Source organism: Episyrphus balteatus, chromosome 2 (genome assembly GCF_945859705.1).
Source record: "Episyrphus balteatus chromosome 2, idEpiBalt1.1, whole genome shotgun sequence".
NCBI lineage: Eukaryota > Metazoa > Arthropoda > Insecta > Diptera > Syrphidae > Episyrphus > Episyrphus balteatus.
In genome coordinates, this window is record NC_079135.1 from 126,546,530 (window position 1) to 126,566,595 (window position 20,066).

The window sequence follows — 20,066 nt, forward strand, 5'->3', positions numbered from 1 at the left end:
AGAGCAAGTACGTGCGACCCAGTAGTGCACTTTATTTTCGTTGTATCGTCACCTTAACTTCTGCACTATCACACATTGATTTAAATTGATTGTAGGCAATCAAAAAAAAAGCTGACCTTGAAAAACTCCAAAGTGGCTAATTTCAGAAAATATTTATAGTAATTTCGATTGGCAGTCCGGAATCATTCTGAAAGCGTTTTATTCGCACAAAACTGACAGTTTTGTATGAATAAAATTTTTTCAGAATGATTCCGGACGCTTCCGGACTGCCAATCGAAAACGCCATTAGTTTAAGATTTAAAAAAAATTTATATTGAGGTTATGTAATTTGTTACATTTGTAGGATTTTTTTGAAATTGAACAAGTTAGTTGAAAAAAAAGTCAGAAATAAAAAAAAAATAGATTTCTATGGGACTTAATTAATTATAAAATAAAAAAAAGGAAATTATATCATATTTTTTATCATCAATATCGTAGGAAACGTTTTTGAGATAGTTATTTTTTAAAAACTGGTATATTGCAGGAACTGAATCAACCCATCTGTTTAGGCTATAGGTCCTTATAAAGGTAGTGGACTAACAGACTGACTGGCTTCATATTAAGAGTGTTTTATTGGTAACTCAGTACTTAGCTCATTAAAATTTTGTACGGTAAATAAAAAAAAAGAATGATTGCTACGTTTGAGAGAAAAACGTGTCCAACAAATAATTAAATAAAACACTCAAAACAATTATTTAAAAAATTGTGAAATTCAAATCTGATTTTTGCAATTTCATGTTATCAAAGTTTATCTTTCTATAAATCCTTGTGCAAATATTTTTATTTATTTTTATTTATTTTTTCCCTCATAACACTGAGATTAATTTAGATGGTAGGGGGAAGTATGACATAAAAACAAATCCCCATCATCACACGGTTTGATTTACAGTATTTATCTTTCGCTAGCAAAAAAAAAAAAGGAAAACCATCTAATGGCAACCCTTTTTTCCACATTCTTAATATACCAGAAGCTTTAATAATAAAAAAGATAAGACGACATTGAAATATACACAATGAATTACTTTCCTATTTAAGTACAAAGCTCACAAGCTAAACAATTTCATTCAATTACAAGATGCAAACCGAAAACGGTGGCGGTATCAGTGCACCTGAGCATCTAAACAAGTCATATTTTGAAAATGCACTTCAAAATGGACTACATGAACAATCAATTCAAGTTAAAAACATCAAATTTACATCAGGAAGTGGCGATGGCGATAATTATTGTAGCCAAATCTATCGGGCTTTAATAGTTTATTCGAAAGCTGACCAAGAAAATCCCGATGACGAAATTTCTGTGATAGTAAAAGTAATGCCATCCAATGAAGGTTTGAATTTCCTTGACAAAATGAATGTTTTCAACAAAGAAAAATGGCTAATTATGGATATCCTGCCTCAATTTGAAATTCTATTGGATGATGTTCAATTTGCTCCAAGGTAATTTTCAAATTGATTGAATTTTTTTGAACAAAAAACCTAACTAATGATTGATTTTTTAAAATACAGATGTTACTATAGTACATACAGTCCGTTAGAAACTTTAGTCCTTGAAGATATGAACCGATTTGGATTTCATATGGTTAACAGAGAAATTGGACTCGATGAGAGGCAAGCCAAGTTAACGTTAAAGAAACTTGGACAGTTTCATGCTTCTTCAATGGTTTATGCCAAGAAAGTGGGTCTCTCTTTTAATTTTTCAAACAGAATCGAGATTAATGTTTTTGTTTACAGAGACCATCTATGATGCAACACTATAATAAGGGTCTTCTGGACCCCGAAGCGATTAAACCACCAACTAGTTTATATAAGATGCTCTATAAACACCTCGCTTATGAAATTAAAATATCTTCCAAATGGGAAGGATTTGAAAAAATTACTGAAAAAATGAAAGAATTCTACAATGAATTCGATTCAAGGCTATTTGCTTGTCAGAAGCCTTTAAAAAATGAAATTAAAGTCCTAAATCATGGTGATTTCTGGGTAAATAATTTACTCTTCAAATACGACGATCGGAATAATCCAGTCGATTTAGTATTCTTGGATTTCCAATTAAGCATTTATGGAAGTCCTGGAATTGATTTGAATTATTTTATATTTGCCAGTGTTCAAATGGAAGTATTGAAAAAATGGAAGACTCTACTCGAAGTTTATTATGTTTCGCTAAGAGATACTCTCAAAGAGCTTGGTTATCAGAAAATACCAACTTATGCAAATATTGAAAAGGAATTTAAACAAAAATCTGCTTATGGGTTTTTTACCCTAATCGGACCGTTGCCAGTGATGACAATGCAAAAAGAAGCAAGTGAAGGAAATAATTTTGAAACATTAGCTGAATCCGATGATAAGACAGAAATAATTTTTAGTTCTGAAAAGTTGATAGATCGTTTGAAATATTCGCTGTTGGAATTGGATAAAATGGGTGCTTTAGATATTAAGTAGATAAAAAGATAATCTAATTATTATAGTTTTAATAGAAATATAAGGAAATTTGATTATAATAAAATAATTAGATAAAAAAAGAACACATTTTGTTGATGACAATCACATTTGTTTGTATTCATGAGGAGTTTCATTTATCATTTTGTATTTTGTGTATATTGTACTCGTTTAGATACTTACTTGTGCAACTGTGTTTAATTAAAATAAATTTGTTTTGAGAGCTTGGGTGTAGGTACATCATAAATTTCATAACATTCTACAGAGTAGAATATAAATCAATTTGCAAATTTACTTGAACAGTTTTATTATTATTGTCGTACTGTTTTTGTTACACAAATCCACATTAATCGAGTTGAATACTTTTATTTGTTTGAATGTGCAACTGCATACAAAAAGATATAAAAAAATAAAACTTCAATTTTTCTTAATTAATTTTTAATTAGAATAGGAGGAAATAAAAAAATGCCTTAGGTATTAAATATCATTATGATTACGGATAAATTTTTAATGATTTTGTAAAATAATTGTTTGTCTGGCGGAATTTACTTCCTAAATAGCTGGTATAGGGAATTTATTGTGGATTAAAAAAAAATTTAGGCTGAGGAAAACTAATTTGCTTTTGAAAGCCCTTTAATTTCGTTTATTTTTTTTATTAAGTATTTGTATACTATTCTTTTCATGCCATTTTTAGTTATATCTTCAAAAAAATTATAATTTTTTGGTTTGTAATTAAAACAAAATTGCAAATTAAATACACTAAACATTATGCACTTTTAATTTGAATTGATAAATCCATATAATTGGCATTTACTTATTAAAACAATATCTTAAAAGAAATTATATCAAAGCATCTAGTCCAAAAATATAGGTCTTCAATCAGGTTCTAGGATCTAAAACGATTTAAAAAAAATTATTTGTCCTCGCTTTTATACGGCCCACATACACTCAATGAAAAATTGACTCTGTGCTAATTTCAGCTTCAGTTCTTTCCCAGATGAATATGATGATACTTACTTGTCACGCGTGAATTTTCAAAACTAGAACATTGTGAACCCAAAGCCTAAAAAATGCGTCACACGTTCTTGATCTTATGGTGAAAGTAGATATAATTTTAAATCCTTTTAGAATATGTGATATGTAATCTGATTTTTCGAAGAATTTCATGAGAAATCAAAAAAAAAATGTTGTCTTTTTTTAATTACTTAAACACCGTTTCAAATGTGTTTGACCATAGAACGATGTATGCCATTTGATTTCTTGTATAAAATAGAATTTTTGGAAACAAATTAGAGATTCCTTTTTTCCTAAAAATTTAGTATGCCATTTTCAAAATAATTAATCAGCACTTAAAACTAAGTTCCAAAAAAATGCATCAAGTAGTTTTCCAAAAATTGATTTTTCAAATCCAAAAATGTGTTTTTTTTTCCAAATTTTTTTTAATTTATGGATATTGCATAAATATTATAGGTACATAGGTCCTTTAAAATAATTTTTAGCATTCTCTATCATCGTAAAATCATGTCTGATTTTTATATCAATTTCGATTTTTTGTCAAAACTACGAAAACTAAAGATAATAAAATTTTAAACGTCCAGTTAGCAGTTAGTAAGGCCAGCTGGTTTCATTTTTTGGAAAGCACTTAGAAATTTTTATATAAAATTCTAAATTTAAATGTAAACGGTCACTGTGGCGAATGTGGGAAATTTTTTCTATTGATGATTAACCCTCTGTAGGTACACCTCATTTTTGCGAATTTGGTTTATACTTTTTCATGGCACTAGAACTTTTTTCGGTCTCACTATTTTATGGAGAATCATGTATGAAATTGATGTAGAATTTTCCGAGGAATTCGAATACTGTATTCACAATTCCCAAAAAATTTATTTTCACCCTTAGAAAGACACTTTTCTGTGACCACTTTTCTGTGACCACTTTTCTGTGACCACTTTTCTGTGACCACTTTTCATTTTTGTCCTGCCAAATTCGCACCCGTGTGCCGACAGAGGGTTAAATAATAATCGCGAAATTTCTTAAATGTGATGCAAACTTTTTTGCAAACTCTCTAGAGATGCTTCTGTAAAATCGGCAGCTACTATATAAAATCTAGTTTTGGAAAATCTACAAATAGTAAATGGTTAATTTATTGTTGTTTCGCTGTTTTACTGTAAAATTTAAGTTTTATGATTTATTAATTAACTGAGTGAGATTAAAAAAAAAAAGATTAGTTGGTTTCTGTATGACCCTTACTATTATTTGTATTGTCCGATCATTTGATTAATTTAACACCATTAAATGGCTGATTACAATTCATTTCGCTATTTTTATTATTTACATAGTTTTACAAACATAAGTTAATAATTATTATTAAACAATTAGTTGGACCGATATTTACACTATCTGCATGTTTTCAGATATTATAGTTTATTAGTTGTATTTGTAATTAGAATTTTTAATATAAATTAATGATCGAAAGTCATATATAAAGTTTTTAAATGAATTTCTAACGGTCAAATTTTATATGTATACATTGGTTCACCTTATTCCGTATTCATAAAAAAACTGTAAGAATAATTTCATAAATCTACGTCCAAAAAAATGCAAATTATTTAAAAATAAAATTTGTTTGCCAGTAAGTGAAAAAAATAATTGATAAAAGAAAAAAACAATCTAATGTTAATATAGCACAATGTAGGTAGGTAGGGTAGAGTTGCCTATTTGCGGCCGTCTCCAGTTTTCGGCCACCTTTCGGAAAATCGTTATAACTAGAGATTTCGTAGGTTTTCTTCCAAAATTTTACTCTTATACTGTTCCCTTATATATTGGAACACCAACGAGCGAAAATTTGGAATAACTCCTACGAAATCCCTAGTTATAACGATTTTCCGAAAGGTGGCCGGAAACTGGAGACGGCCGCAAATAGGCAACTCTACCCTACATACATATATCCGAATTTACACGTTTATTTCAGGAACGTTTGTTTTTTTGGCTGAGCTATCTGCAGGGCAGTAAATTACTCAAAAAGGTTATTGGCAGTTTTATTTTTAAGGTGGTACTTTTTCATTGTTAACAGCTGTTCAAGCTCAAGAAAATCGCGGCGTTCAACGCAGGCCACCTGAACTTAAAAGCTGAAACACAATCACGCTTTGCCGTCGATTTTGACAACTGCGAAAAGTTCAACTATAGGAAATCTGTGTATCCTCACACAATGACGCTTTTCTTACGTACGCTTTTTTTGACAAACGTAAGGAAACGTAAGAAAGCGAGCAAAAGTTCAACCAGACTGAACTTTTGCTCGCTTTCTGACATTTAACAGACATAGTTACAGTCACCCACATTATTATTGCGCCAAATGTGAATAAAAAAAAAATAAATTATTGCAAAACTATGTGTGTTTTTTAATTTCTCCATATAGATTTTGCACAAAAAAACGACATCGAGATATTTTAAATCAAAACAATTTACGTATTAAAAACAAAAAAAAATTATTGATGTTTTAGACTGAGTTTTATTGTTAAAAACAATATATTTTGATGGTTTTGTTTTTATAACTATAGGATTGAAGAATAAACAAATTTCTATGCATTTTTTAAACACATTAATATCCTTTTTCATTTTTCCACAATTAAATCAAGATAAAGACTTGGCCCAATAATTTTGTGAGTGACTGTGTTTTTTTTTATTTGACAGCAGATTTTACGTTGCAATCAGCTGTTCAAAGTCAAAGTGACAGAAGCGCGCTTTGAGGATTTCTCAACGTAACGCAACGAAGCGACGCCCTAAAGCGTGATTGTGTTTCAGCTTTAAGATCTGAATTTTCAGAGGCTCTGATTTGTCAGATGTCATAAAAAGTTAGGTGGCATTTAGTTACGTTTTTTGACATTAAGTTACGATTTTTAGGTGGAAATTTTTATCTGAGAAGTCAGATGGGTGTGTTTGTGTTGGTGAATTAGGTAAACGTACCAAATGTGCTACACAGCAAAATTGAACTTTGTGATTTTAATACAAGTTATAAATCGATTTGTTTATATTGCTTTTGTGTTTGGAAATTTGTTCGGGTGTTATTGTTATTATTTGTTGATATGATATTACAATGTATATGTATTTGATATAATTTTGTGGTTTCCCTTCTCATGTTAATGTGCAAGAATGGAATAATCAAAATAAATGAGGAAATAAAAAAAAAAAACTAATGAAGTTGGGGACCAAAGCAACATAAAACATACATAAGTGGATAGCATAGCAGAAAGGAATGTTATGAACCCAACTACATAATTTTTACAAATATGTACTGAAGTGATCTCACTGAAAATATTAATGCATAACTCTGTTTTTACAGTCCCTTGAACTATTTTTACCGACTTCCAAAAAGGAGGAGGTATTCAATTCGTCTGTATTTTTTTTTTTGAGGTTTCAAAATATACGCGGGCGGAGACCTATCAGGTTTTGTAGAGCTAGTCGCACTGATTACAAAACGGTATTTGAAAATCCCCTAACACCCCCAAAATCTGAAGTTACGGGCAAAAAACGGTTTTTTGGACCTTCACCCATTGAAAAAATTCTAGCTTCGACAATTTTTTACCCATTTTCGATTTTTTTACAGTTTCTGATAGAAGATAAATATACCTTTTCAACAATGTATAAAACATGTAACTTGTTTTTGAGAAAATTGAAAAATTATTTTATCAGATTTTTCTTTTTTCAAAATATTTTTTTTTTTTATTTGTTTTTAATTTTCAATTTTCTCGAAAACTAGAAGACATAGAAACATATAGTTTTCACTGTTCGATAAGGAATCAATTGAGGCAGTTTTGTGTGTTATTAAAATTCACAGTCTGGACAAAAATAGTATTAAATGAGTTTTAAAAAAAAATTTTTCGCCTATTTTTAACTTTGAAATCGATTATTTCAAAAACTATTGGTTATGTTATATTGATTTAAAAATTAGAATCAATTTTTCCTTTCGGAAACGGTATCAATTATTACTGTAAGTGTTGCCGTTGTTTTTTAATAATTTTTTTTTATTTTGATAATTTTTTTTAGAAAACTGCCCCTCCCACCTAAACGGGGGGGAGATAGACCCCCCTTCCAAAGAAAAAAAATGTTTGTATTGAGCTCCTCTACAAAAACCCGCTATCAAATCCTGGCGCCCAGGTTATCCTACTACGTGCCGAAACAACATTTTTGTTCTATACCTAAAAGTTCGAATTTCGGTATCTGGGTTGAAATCGAAAATTTTTTTTTTCTAAGCCAATTTTGGAGTGATTTTCATAAAAAATACCTCGATTGGGAAATAGATATAGTTTATGAATATATTTTTTAAATAGCATGTTGTTTTGAAAACATATACTTTAAATTGATGCCGAAGTTGGGCAAATGACGAAAAAAATGGAATTTTTGAACTTTGACATCTTATAAATTCTAAGTGGTTTAACCGAGTTACATGTTTTATACATTGTTGAAAAGGTATATTTATTTTCTATCGGAAACTGTAAAAAAATCGAAAATGGGTAAAAAATTGTCGAAGCTAGAATTTTTTCAATGGGTGAAGGTCCAAAAAACCGTTTTTTGCCCGTAACTTCAGATTTTGGGGGTGTTAGGGGATTTTCAAATACCGTTTCGTATTCAGTGCGACTAGCTCTACAAAACCTGATAGGTCTCCGCCCGCGTATATTTTGAGTGTTACACCGTGTTATTATTATCCCAGAAAAAAAATGTTCTTTTTTTAAAGTCAATCCAAGTAAAGAAAAAAAGTAGATTCTTCGTTAATGTCACCTGAAGTTCAGATAATTTTTTGCGTTCAACGTCACAAAAAATCTGAACTTAAGTTCAGATGGTGCGTTGAACCCGGCCAATGTTTACCATTGGCATTGCGGTTTATTTTAGTACTAACGTATCATTTTTTTGACAACTGCATTAATTTCTATTAATAATGAAGTTAACATCCATCAATAAAAACAATTTATTAAAAAATAATTGATATAACGATGAAACCAGTTCATAACTTGTTTTTAAATTGTTAATTCTCTGAGAGGTAATTTTCTCATTCGTGGGTCCGTGAAATAACGGTTATTTGTAAGCCTCTAATTTGAAATTTTTTTAATGGTTTTTAGGGAATTTTAGATTTATTATACATGGCTGAATTAAATTCGCATAGTTTGACTTAGAAAATCAGCAGAAACATTCGACATTCTTTTGTTTAACAAGACCTTAATAACTAACTGTCAACACAACAATCTAAACCATTATTAAAGATATCATAAATTATATTTAAAAACTATTTTCAAAAGAATATTTTGATTTTGTAAACATGCAATAAAGTTCGCAAAGTTCTAAGCCGCTAACAACTAATATTATGTAGGCAGATATTTACATTTAAGGCGTGTTTTATTGAAAAAAATTACCACACATTGTACTCGTACTGAGTAATTTAAATTTTATTATGTTTTGATGAATGTAGACAGAGACACACTTTGCTTAAATTTTAAGTGGTGTGGAGACTGAAAAAAATCCAGGTTTGGTACCTCTATTTGATGATAAATTAAATAAAGCGTCAAACAAACTATAATTGTAAATCATTTCACAGCAATAGAAACTAAACAATAGATAACTCAGTTGTTCTGTATCTAATCATTTAATTGCGTGCGGCATCGTTTCGTTTCCTTAATATTTAGGTATGTTTGTAGTATTTGCATATGAAGAGCAGGTACTTACGAGAACAAGGGTTCGGATTTTGCAAGAAAATTAACGATAAAAACTAACAAAAAACGGTTTATATTATTAAATTTATATTCTGGATTTCAAAATAATACATCGGAACTATTTGTTTTCAAAACGAAAATCATTTTTAAATTAGGAACCAATAAAATTGCACTTAAATAAAATAAATTATTTAAAATTTAAAACTAATATTTTTGCTTGTACAATTTTGACGAAATTTTCATTATCTTTATGGATCAGATAAGGCTTTTGAATTAGACTGTTTTATATTTTCATTATTATTGAATGATAAATAGTCGTAGGTCAAAATCAATTTCATCAAAATGAATTTGATCAAATACATATTGTCTTCTTGTGCAAGATTTAAATTAAAGTTGACTTAATGAATTGTAACAGCTTTTTGGCTGTTATTTTATTTAAATTTTTTTAAGTCTGCTGCAATTTTCTATCTAAAGAAGTCCAATGTTGTTGCCCAATGAAGTTTGACGTTGTACGGCTTAAACCGCAACAAAATGCCAGGTTCTTTTCTAACCACTTGTCGGCTAACCTCTTAAAGAGTACTGTGCATCTTGCAGCAAAGAAGTAGTGACATAAATTAAAAGCCAAGGTTTATAATCAAATACCAATATGGAGAAAAAAACTGCACATTCTAAGTGCAAGATGATGCTCTTCTTAATAAATGCCATCTGCAGTAAGATTTTAATAAAAATAAATAGAATCCTTTTAAACTGGTTCAAAAAGACCAAAAACAGTAGATTTTGAAAGTCCATATTTTATCCAATTCTAGCCGTATTCAATTTTTGTGCATTTTCAATATCTATAAATGCTCAAATGATAAAAATAGATCATTTAGTAAAAACATCAAAAATTTCGCTTTTTTTCTTTTTATTGTACAGTTTTACTTAAGTTTTTTACAATATTTCAATTTTAAATTTTTTTAAAAGGATACACATCGATAGGAAATTTAATTATCTACAAAAAATTACTTAATACAAATTTTCAAATTCGGCTTGCTTTTCAAGTTATAGAAAAAAACTTAAAAAGTAACAGAAAAAGTCGAAAATATGGATCGTTACAAAAATGGTAATATCTTTATAATTTATCCATAGATTTTGAAGAAAATTATTTTTTTATCTTTGCCAGAAAGTGTACTATACATAAATTTAAAACTATGAGGATTCAAAAGATTTTGATTTTATATTTCAGTAATAAAGTTTTTTTTTGAAATTTTCTTTAAAAACTCGATTTTTTAAAAAAAAATGTTTTAATACATTGCAATTAAACATCTGGAGTGACCAAGAAAAGTTGTTCTAGATTTTGTTGCTTACTTACTCAGCTTCCAGGCGCCGGCTTTTCTGTTCAGATTAGTCGTTTATTACTCAATATATAGCCCAAATACTAATTTGGCTGGAAAAAACAACGACAAAAAAACTTTGAAAAATCATATCTCGTAAACCTATCCATAAATATTTTTTTAGATAAGATTTTCGAGTTTTCTATACGAAAAGAATAACGGCACTTGGTGTCCAAAAAAGTTTTATTTTTTTGTAAACTAGTGTAATTATTCATTTGGATAAAGTTATATGATTTATTTAGTATACAAAAAATAAAACAATAATTATAATTGTTAAACAATTAGTCAGATCGATATTTCAACAATCTGCATGTTCAATTCTTGTTAATCTAACAAGTGAGGTATTATCATGATGAATTATTTTTTTTTACATAAGTTGGTTAAAATTATTATGCATGCTTTAATTAAATACCAAGCAGTTTAACTTTTGGGATAATCAGAGAAATTGGACATTCTTTTTTTTATCGAGAAGCTAAATTATAACCTAAAATAACTAACTATCAGAGCTGTGCATTAATGATCTCATATAATAAAATTATAAACCGCTCTTAGAAAGAATGTTTTAACTTTTTCACATGCAATAATGTTCTCAAAGTTCAAAACCTCTAACAACTAGCTAATATTCACAGATGTCTATATTTAAGGCGTGTTTTAATTTTAATTGAAAAAAAAGTTATACGTAGTAGCGAGTAATTTAAATGTTTAAACGTGTTGTTGAATAGACAAATTTTACTTAACGTGTATTTATTGGTGGGGCTATGGATTTATGTATTAAATTCAATGCCGTCTTTACCATAAGGGCACACGGGGCCCGTGCCCAGGGCCCCCATTCTCAGGGGGGCCCCGAAGGAACGAATATTATATTCTCAAAACATATTTTGTCGGTCAGACCATCTACCAAAAAATTTTAGTTTTTATATGGCACTCAAACAATCAAATACATTTTTTTCTACACCTTCTTCTTCTTCTTCCTTTTTTCTCGGCGCTGTTATGATCTCGATGTCGAGGGGATCATAACCTTCCCACGTTACTGCTTCACACTAGTGATCCGCCTGTGGGGTTCGCCGGGTTGACCTCAGAAATCGGCGGCAAGCCTCCCGGTTTTGTATTGTTCCGTTTCTGAGGCCAACTGAATGCTGGTGTTTTTGCATTTGCTTGTACCAGGAGTTTTTAGGCCTACCTTTCTTTTTATTTCGTGTTGGAACGTTATATGATATTGCTTTTTTGACGGGGTTCTCAGGATCTCTCCTTTGAACATGGCAATACCAACTGAGTCGGTCGTGTTCAATTTTTTGGGAGATGGTATTTTTAACATGAAGGCTTCCTCGGATCTTCGTACTTCTAATTCTATCAAGCTTTGTTACTCCTGCTGTCATGCGAAGCATCTTCATCTCAGCTGCCGTTAACTTACTCTCATACATTTTTTTCTACACCTATACGGAAAATATATGTTTTCAAAAAGAAAACAAACTATATGGCGTTGTATGCGGACAAAATTTTAAATACAAACCACCAAACCCAAATTCAATTTAAAAAAAAAAATAAGACAATAATATTTTCAAAAAACAAGAAAAATACCTTTTTTTCCACTGTAGGTAAGATTATTTATTATTTATTAATAAAAACAACGAATTCTCTTCCATTATCTTTTTCCTTAAATAATAATTTCGTTTGAAGTTTGCAAAACTGTCAAATTTGTAGTGCGTGTTAAAATCAGTGTATGAGTAATTCGTATTAAAAGACGAAAAAGAATCAATTCGTCGGCAAAAAACATCAATACTTTTTCCGTTGGAAAACGTTTGAGAAAAAACTATTGCCGGCTCGTCGACGGTACATCAATGTTTTGGTTCAATGGAAAACGCCATGGTACAATGGTTTTAATTTGAATTGCGAATTTCTCTCGTATTTAAAGATTGACACATAAAATTCATTAAATAACTTTTAAAAAAATTGTTTTTCAAAAAAAAAAAATTTATTTTTAAATCCAAAAATAACACCGGCACACAAAAAAAAATGTCATGTACCAGGAACCAGACCTATCTTTCTATATGTTTTAGGACCCGCTGAATTGGAATTTCAAGTCTGTTTGGCCCTGTCACCCTCCAGTTTTGAGTAAAATGCAAAAAACTCAAAAGAAGGAAGTTTTTTACCTTTTTTGGGGTCAAGACCGGGAAAAACGGACTTGAAATTCGGATTCAGCGGGTCCAAACACATATAGAAAGATAGGTCTGGTTCCTAGTACATACAACTTTTTTTTTGTGTGCTGGCACTGTCGCGACATGTTGCTGTCATCCCCGGCACACAAAAAAAAAAAAAAATACCCAAAATAATTTTTTTTTTTTAAGTTTTCTAAGTTTTAATGTCAGTATAAACCTTTTTATGTAAAAATTTTCATTAAAATCGGTTGTGTCGTTTTCATTAAGAAATCGGTTCTATGGAAAGTAGGTACCGTTAATAACGGTCCAAAAAATATTTTTCTTCTTTCAAAAGTGCGGAATTATTTGCAGCAAAACATATTTTTTTTCAAAGCAAAATCGTTATCCGTTTTTGAGAAAATTGCAATATCTCGAAAACTTTATATTGTTATATCCGTTGAAAAAGAGACATTAAAAAAATTAAATTAAAAAATTACGTAGAAATCGTCTGTACCGAGTTTTTAGCAAATCTATCAATCCGTTTGAGCTCTTTTTTCCAATTCTTCTAACTGAAACTTATAACGGATACAGTGTAGGTACAATTATTGGTAGTGGCAACGATTGATGTCTCGATGCACGTATTATTGGCACCCCCTTTACTTTATATGAAACGATATATTGGCACCCCTTTTTAACCATAACCATTGCCTTTAAGCCAACCATTGTACTTATTTTACTTACCAAAAGGGCCCCAAATTCTTGTGTGCCCAAGGGCCCCAGGATAGTTAAAGACGGCCCTGATTAAATTTTAGGTTTCTCTTGATAACTTTTTCACAACAATACATACACTTGAAATAATATTAAACAAGCAAACTATTGTCAATCTATAATAGCTAACTTAGTTGCACTATATTCTATATCTAATCATTTAATTTTTGGCGTGCGGCATTATTTCGTTTCCTTAATATGTGAGTATGTAATATTTGCATAAAATGAAGATTACTTAGAAGTACCTATTAGGGTTCGGAAATCAATTTTATTGTCAGAGGACTTTAAAAACAACTTACTGCGAATAAATTAGAAATTCGTTATTGAAAGGTATTGCAAATAATTATTTTTTAAGTATTGGAAAGATCAGCAAAATAATTTGATACATAATATAATGTTTCAGACTTTGTTTTTGTTGTCCCTTTTTGTTTCATTTTTGAAAAACAAATGATCGATATTTTATTTTCGTTGGTTGTACATAGAATTTAGAACCAGAATTAATTTTGTAAATTTTAGTTGATTTAAATCCGTTCAATACAAATTGTTTTACAATGCTCGAAAGCTAAATTTTTACTTGATGAAATAGACATTCATCAAAATATTTTCATCAGGGTTCCTCCATAATAAATCTACTAAAGCTCATCAGCGTTTGAATAATTTTGAAAAAAAAGATATAAAGTAAAATTGATTGATGATTAGGGGGCAAAAAAGATTTCTCTTTTTTTGTAGGTACCTAATAAGTTCAATAAAGCTATATTTCTTCAACTCCAAAAAGAGTAAAATATACTAGTGAAAAAGCTTGTTTTGCTAGTGTTGAGAAGATCTCTTCAAAACCATTGGCGTAGGGATGGTAATAATAGTAAAAATTTTAACTATTGGGATACTATCCGGGATAGGGAACTTTTGCCACTAAAACGAATGCGAAATCCCACTTTTTGGTACAATTATATAATTACACGAGTAGCTAAGAAGTACGTTCTCCAATAATTAAAAATCCCCCATCCCCCATGCATGATGATAACCTATTCTGTTATCTCAGGCAACGGTTTAGAGCTTTTGTTGCGGAATACCAAACGAATTCTGTCTTACAAGGCTGTTCTGATTTCCGTTCCGTTCTGATTCTCCCGTTTTCGAATTTTAGATGTTCCGAATTCCGTATATGAACACATTTTGCGGATTCATAGATATTTCGAAAAACAAACAGATCTACAATCCGACAAATTTGTGCCATTTTCAATCCGGGTAGGAATTTGCTACCGAAAAAAAATACTCTCCAACAAAAAAGAAGAATGAAAATCAGAACAACCGTTTTCAATCCGTACGGATTTAATTTTCGATTCCATTTTCAAAATTCGAACGAATATTAGAATAATTGCGGCCGCCTGTTGGACTTCCCCAAGCACTTTTTTGAACATTTGCACTATTTAAAACATAACAAGTATTTCCCGACGTTCAATCGGACTCAACTATATTGCTTTTTAAGGTTGCTGATGTAGTAGATGTAGCTGATGAAGTTGATTTAGTAAGCTCTGAAACAGGGCCCAGTACTGACCAAATATTTACAACAACTAGTCTTGGCAAAGAGTCCAGGAACGTGTTGCAGTAATCAATCATATGCTAAGCAATCATATCAAGGGGCACGGTAGTGCCCAGCCAAGTTCTCTAGCAACTTTGGCACTACACCCTTATTTACAGGAAACAACTCAGGCCATTTTCGACCCCCCTCTAACTTCCACACCAAAGATGCTAGAAATTTCAAACTCACTACATTTGTTGAACTCGTCAAAACCAAACACCTCACAAAATTTCGGCCTCCTACGATGAGTAGTTTCTGAGATATAGGGCTTCAAAAATCGCAAAAACCGTAACTGACTCACTGACAGATCATCAAAATTATGGAGAACTTCCCGATATCGTAGAAACTTGAAATTTTACACGGTGATAGGACTTGTGGTGTATACAAAGGAAAAAATCGAAAATTTGAGATGTTCAATTCAGGGGGCGTGGCATCATATATTATAGAGCACTTCTGATTATCGTAGAATCTTGAAATTTGGTAGAATAGTAGAGCTGGTAATTTATACAAAGGAAAAAATTTAAAACTTGAGAATTTCAGCCAGGGGGCGTGGCAACCGCCCATTTCCGCTGAATTTTCATAAATTATTATAGAGCATTTCTGATTGTCGTAGAATCTTGAAATTTGGTAGAATGGTGGTGCTGGTAGTTTAGACAAAGGAAATAATTTAAAATTTGAGAATTTCAGCCAGGGGGCGTGGCAACCACCCATTCCCGCTGAATTTTCATCAAATATTATAGAGCACTTCTGTATGTCGTAGAATCTTGAAATTTGGTAGAATGGTGAAGCTGGTAGTTTACACAAAGGAAAAAATTTAAAATTTGAGAATTTCAGCCCGGGGGGCGTGGCAACCGCCCATTCCCGCTGAATTTTCATCAAATATTATAGAGCACTTCTGTATATCGTAGAATCTTGAAATTTGGTAGAATGGTGGTGCTGGTAGTTTACACAAAGGAAAAAATTTAAAGTTTGAGAATTTCAGGCAGGGGGCGTGGCAACCACCCATTTTCACTGGATTTTCATCAAATAAAGAGATTTTATATTCTACAGCCATACCTTGCAAAAACTAGTGAAATCACAACAAAAACATTACTGTTAAAAAAAGAGCCAAGTTATCCTATATTGAAATTATGCTGGCACAAAAAGTACTGAGATGTAAAAGTGTACCAAGTTCTAAAGTTTGGGTTCAAATTCGTATCAATAAAATTTTGATTGTTTACTTGGCAATTTTTGAAATAACTTTAAAAATCGATGGTTAAGAAAAATTGTCAAGAGAACAATCAAAATTTTATTGATACGAATTTGAACCCAAACTTTAGAACTTGGTACACTTTTACATCTCAGTACTTTTTGTGCCAGCATAATTTCAATATAGGATAACTTGGCTCTTTTTTTAACAGTAATGTTTTTGTTGTGATTTTATACTACTTGCTAATTTCAAACTAATTAACCATTAGAAACAGATTTCTATCAACAATCGTAACATAATCTACTCCGATCTGAATGTAATCCGATCTCAGTTAATAACTTTGTATTCTGCTCCTATAGGAATGTAATTCATTAAATACAAAAAATAATATCAGTCGGATCTATTGATTCATATAACTAACAGCAACAATAAGCAGCTTGTTCACAAAAAAAGCCAGTAAGGGATGTTTTAATTTTCATTACGATCGACACAACGCTTATAATAAAACATTTTACAAGCTGACAGAATTTTAATGATCAACCTGCAACTTCAATTGCTATATCATTAACAACTTACACACTTTCTCATATTATTTTTGCCTGGCATGCATCTGAAAAATCGGACAGTATATTTTAGTCAATATTTGATCTTCATATCATCAAGTCTCTCTCTCAATCAGTTAGTCGGTCTTGAAATAAATTAAGTGCACTTTTATAACTAGCTTGTTGAACTTGAACTTTTTTAATTTTTCACTTTATTACAAGCTATAAACTATTATAACCGAAATGACAGTGGAATTTTCAAATTCGGTCAATGCACCAGAATCATTGGATGCAAAATTCTTTCAAGAAGTCCTTGAAAATGGTCTTCTAGAAGCTTATGTGAAAGTTAAGAAGGTCTCTTTTGAAATGGGCAGCAGTGGTGGTGATAATTATTGTAGTAAAATCTACCGAGTTCGACTTACTTTTCAGAGGGCCAATGAACCGCTGGAAAGTATTTCGGTGATTGTGAAAAGTATTCCCTTAACGGATGCCTCACAATTCTTGGAACATTTAAGAGTTTTTCTGAAAGAGAAGATCTTTTATAATAATATGCTGCCAAGAATGGAGGTCCTTATGGATAAAGTTAAATTCGGTCCAAGGATATATCACAGTCTTAGTGAGCCAATTAGTACTTTGGTTTTTGAAGACTTATCATCTTTGGGGTATGTGATGGCTGATCGAGAGGAAGGACTCGATATGGGCCATTGTGAAATGGTTTTAAGGAAATTGGGACAATTTCATGGGGTTTCAATGGTCTTGCAGAAAAAGGTTCGTTTTTATAGAAATTAAAAAAAATGTTTTTTGAGTTGATTTGAATTTTTTAGGACCCAGCATCTATGAATTCCTTCCGTTTTGGAATGGTTGCTGAAGAAGCTGTCAATGCATCGGATGTGTATAAAACATTCTTTGGCAATAATATTGATGGTCTAATTCGTAATATGAGCAAATGGAAAGGCTACGAATCGATAACAGAGAAAGTGAAAAAATATGCCGCCAATTTAAAAGAAAACCTTATCAAGACCCAAAAACCAATTCCTGGTGAATTAAAGGTCCTAAATCATGGAGATCTTTGGGTAAATAATTTTCTATTCAAGTACAAAAATGACAACCGAAAACAACCTGAGGATGTGGTTTTTGTTGATTTTCAATTAAGTCTTTATGGCAGCCCTGGTATTGATTTGAATTATTTCTTTTATACTTCACTTCAATTGGATGTGCTTAAAGAAAAACGTAACGATCTACTTAAAACTTATTATCGATCGTTATGTGAGACATTGAAGGCTCAAAATTATAAAGAAATTCCATCTTTTGATAATATATTAACTGAAGTTCGACGAAGAGAAAGTTATGGATTTTTTGCTAGTTTTGGAATATTTCCAGCTGTAGCAATGGATAAAGAACAATCGGGTGATAATTCAATTGATAATTTTATGGATGAAGATTTTGCTAAGAAGAAAATTGAAATAATGTTTGCGTCGAAAAGAATTGAGGAGACTATGAAATATACGATGAAACGATTTGATGAAATGGGTGTTTTAGATTAATAATAAGTTAAAGTTAAAATGGTGTAGTAATAGTTTAAGGGGATAATTTGTTATAGTTTTAAGTAGAAAAGTTAAATAAAAGTTAGATCAATTTAAGAGTATGTTTCACTGAAGTTATTTTAAGGGAAGTTTACCTGCAAACACGAGAGCAGGATTTCACGGTAAGTGATAAAGAAAGAAAAAGATATAATTTATCCTGTGGTTACGTCTATAACTTCAGCTGGGAAGAGAGAAAATGATAGATAAGATAGTTAAAAGAACTGGACTGATAAGAAACTGAAATATTTTAAAGAAAATATGTATCTTTTTATGGCTCGTTATCAATCATGGAAATGTCGTATCTGGTATGGAAGTTGGTCAATCATAAAGCGATTAGCTGATTTAAGAGGCTTATCCCGGACAAGTTAAATAGGTCAGTCGGTTCAAATAAGTAAACTTATCTCACCAAATGATATGAGACTTAATCATTTTTAATACAGCAGATTAGGATATAGGAATGATGCACCGCATTGTCTTTTCAGAAGACCACCCCATTAAAAGATTCTAAGATTGATTCTTTCTGAAAAAAGATCGGATGACGAATCAAAACCACTTTTTGTTGGAACTAATCACGAATTCAATTCGAAACAGAAAATCAACACGAATCTCTAAAAAATGAACAATAGTTAAAGTTCCTTGAAATATTATTGTTTGGATATTTAAAAAAAAAAACTTAAGAAATAATAATATATGTACGTATGTATTAGGTGTAAAGTTACAAAAACTTATTCTTAAATTGTTTTTGACTTTCAAAAGAAGTATGCAATTTAATTTATCGTATAACAAAGAATTTTTAAATTCTCGAAAATTTTTCAAAAATGCCATTAAAAACAAAATATTTTTCAACATAGAAAAATGAAGTTTCCACAAATTCTTTGATTCGTTTTCCAAAAATCGATTTTTCAAAAAAATTGGAACTTTTTTTTTTATCCAAAAACTCATTAGTGTTACTAAAACGCTTAGTGTCGCTTAGGAGAAACTTAGGGGTTGGTGCTATAATCCCGAAAAACCGAAATCCCCAAAAACCAAAAACCCGGAAAATCAAAAATCCAGAAATCCAAAAAACCCGAAAATCCAGAATCCCGAAAACCCAAAATCCCTAAAATCCAAAATCCCGAAAACTTGGAATCCCGTAACCCAAAATCCCGAAAAATTATATAAAATGAAAAGTTTGCGTACATTTTTCATTTTATATAATTTTTCATTTTCTCGATTTCGAAAAATAATAATCATAACTGTGAAGTTAAGTTAAAAAACAATATAACTGTATAATTCTATTAATACATCTTTTTGAACATGATTTCAAGTTCCTATTGTGGTTTCTGAAGAGTTGTGTTGTGATTTAGTTAAGCAGAAAAAATCGTTGAACTAAAATCAAAACAATTAAAAGTTTTAATATTAGAGTTATAATTATTGTCTGTTTCAATTGTTATTAAATTGGTGTTTTATTTTATGTTTCAATTAAAGTTTAAATGAATAAACAGTATATTGAAGAGCTTTTTAGTTTTCCTGTTTTATTTTCGGGTTTTTGGTCTTTCACGATTTTGGTTTTTCGAGATTGTGGGTTTTCTGGATAGATTCAAATTTTCATATAAACGCAGGCCATATTTTATTAAATACAATCCAAATATCAAATTTTATTAATATCCAAAAAAAATTAAAAAAAAATTGTTTTTTTTTTTTATAAAAAAATTAATTAGGTTTAAACTTTACAGCTTTCCAAA

At 30.5% G+C, this 20,066-nt stretch overlaps 1 protein-coding gene across 1 annotated transcript; it reads left to right on the forward strand.

The window, feature by feature from the left end:
- Positions 1 to 1,088: 1,088 nt before the first annotated feature.
- Positions 1,089 to 18,399, forward strand: LOC129909734 (uncharacterized). Its single transcript, XM_055986805.1, has 5 exons — positions 1,089 to 1,476; positions 1,546 to 1,714; positions 1,771 to 2,475; positions 16,988 to 17,527; positions 17,584 to 18,399. Exons 1-5 carry the CDS (start codon positions 1,115 to 1,117, stop codon positions 18,301 to 18,303), a joined length of 2,496 nt encoding a protein of 831 aa, XP_055842780.1. The 5' UTR covers positions 1,089 to 1,114; the 3' UTR covers positions 18,304 to 18,399.
- The last annotated feature ends 1,667 nt before the right edge of the window (positions 18,400 to 20,066 follow it).

Coding starts and splice junctions, on each gene's coding strand:
- LOC129909734 (XM_055986805.1), top strand. CDS start 1,115: ATGCAAACCGAAAACGGTGGCGGTATCAGTGCACCTGAGCATCTAAAC. Junction 1,477..1,545: donor GATGTTCAATTTGCTCCAAG/GTAATTTTCAAA, acceptor TTTAAAATACAG/ATGTTACTATAGTACATACA. Junction 17,528..17,583: donor CAATGGTCTTGCAGAAAAAG/GTTCGTTTTTAT, acceptor TGAATTTTTTAG/GACCCAGCATCTATGAATTC.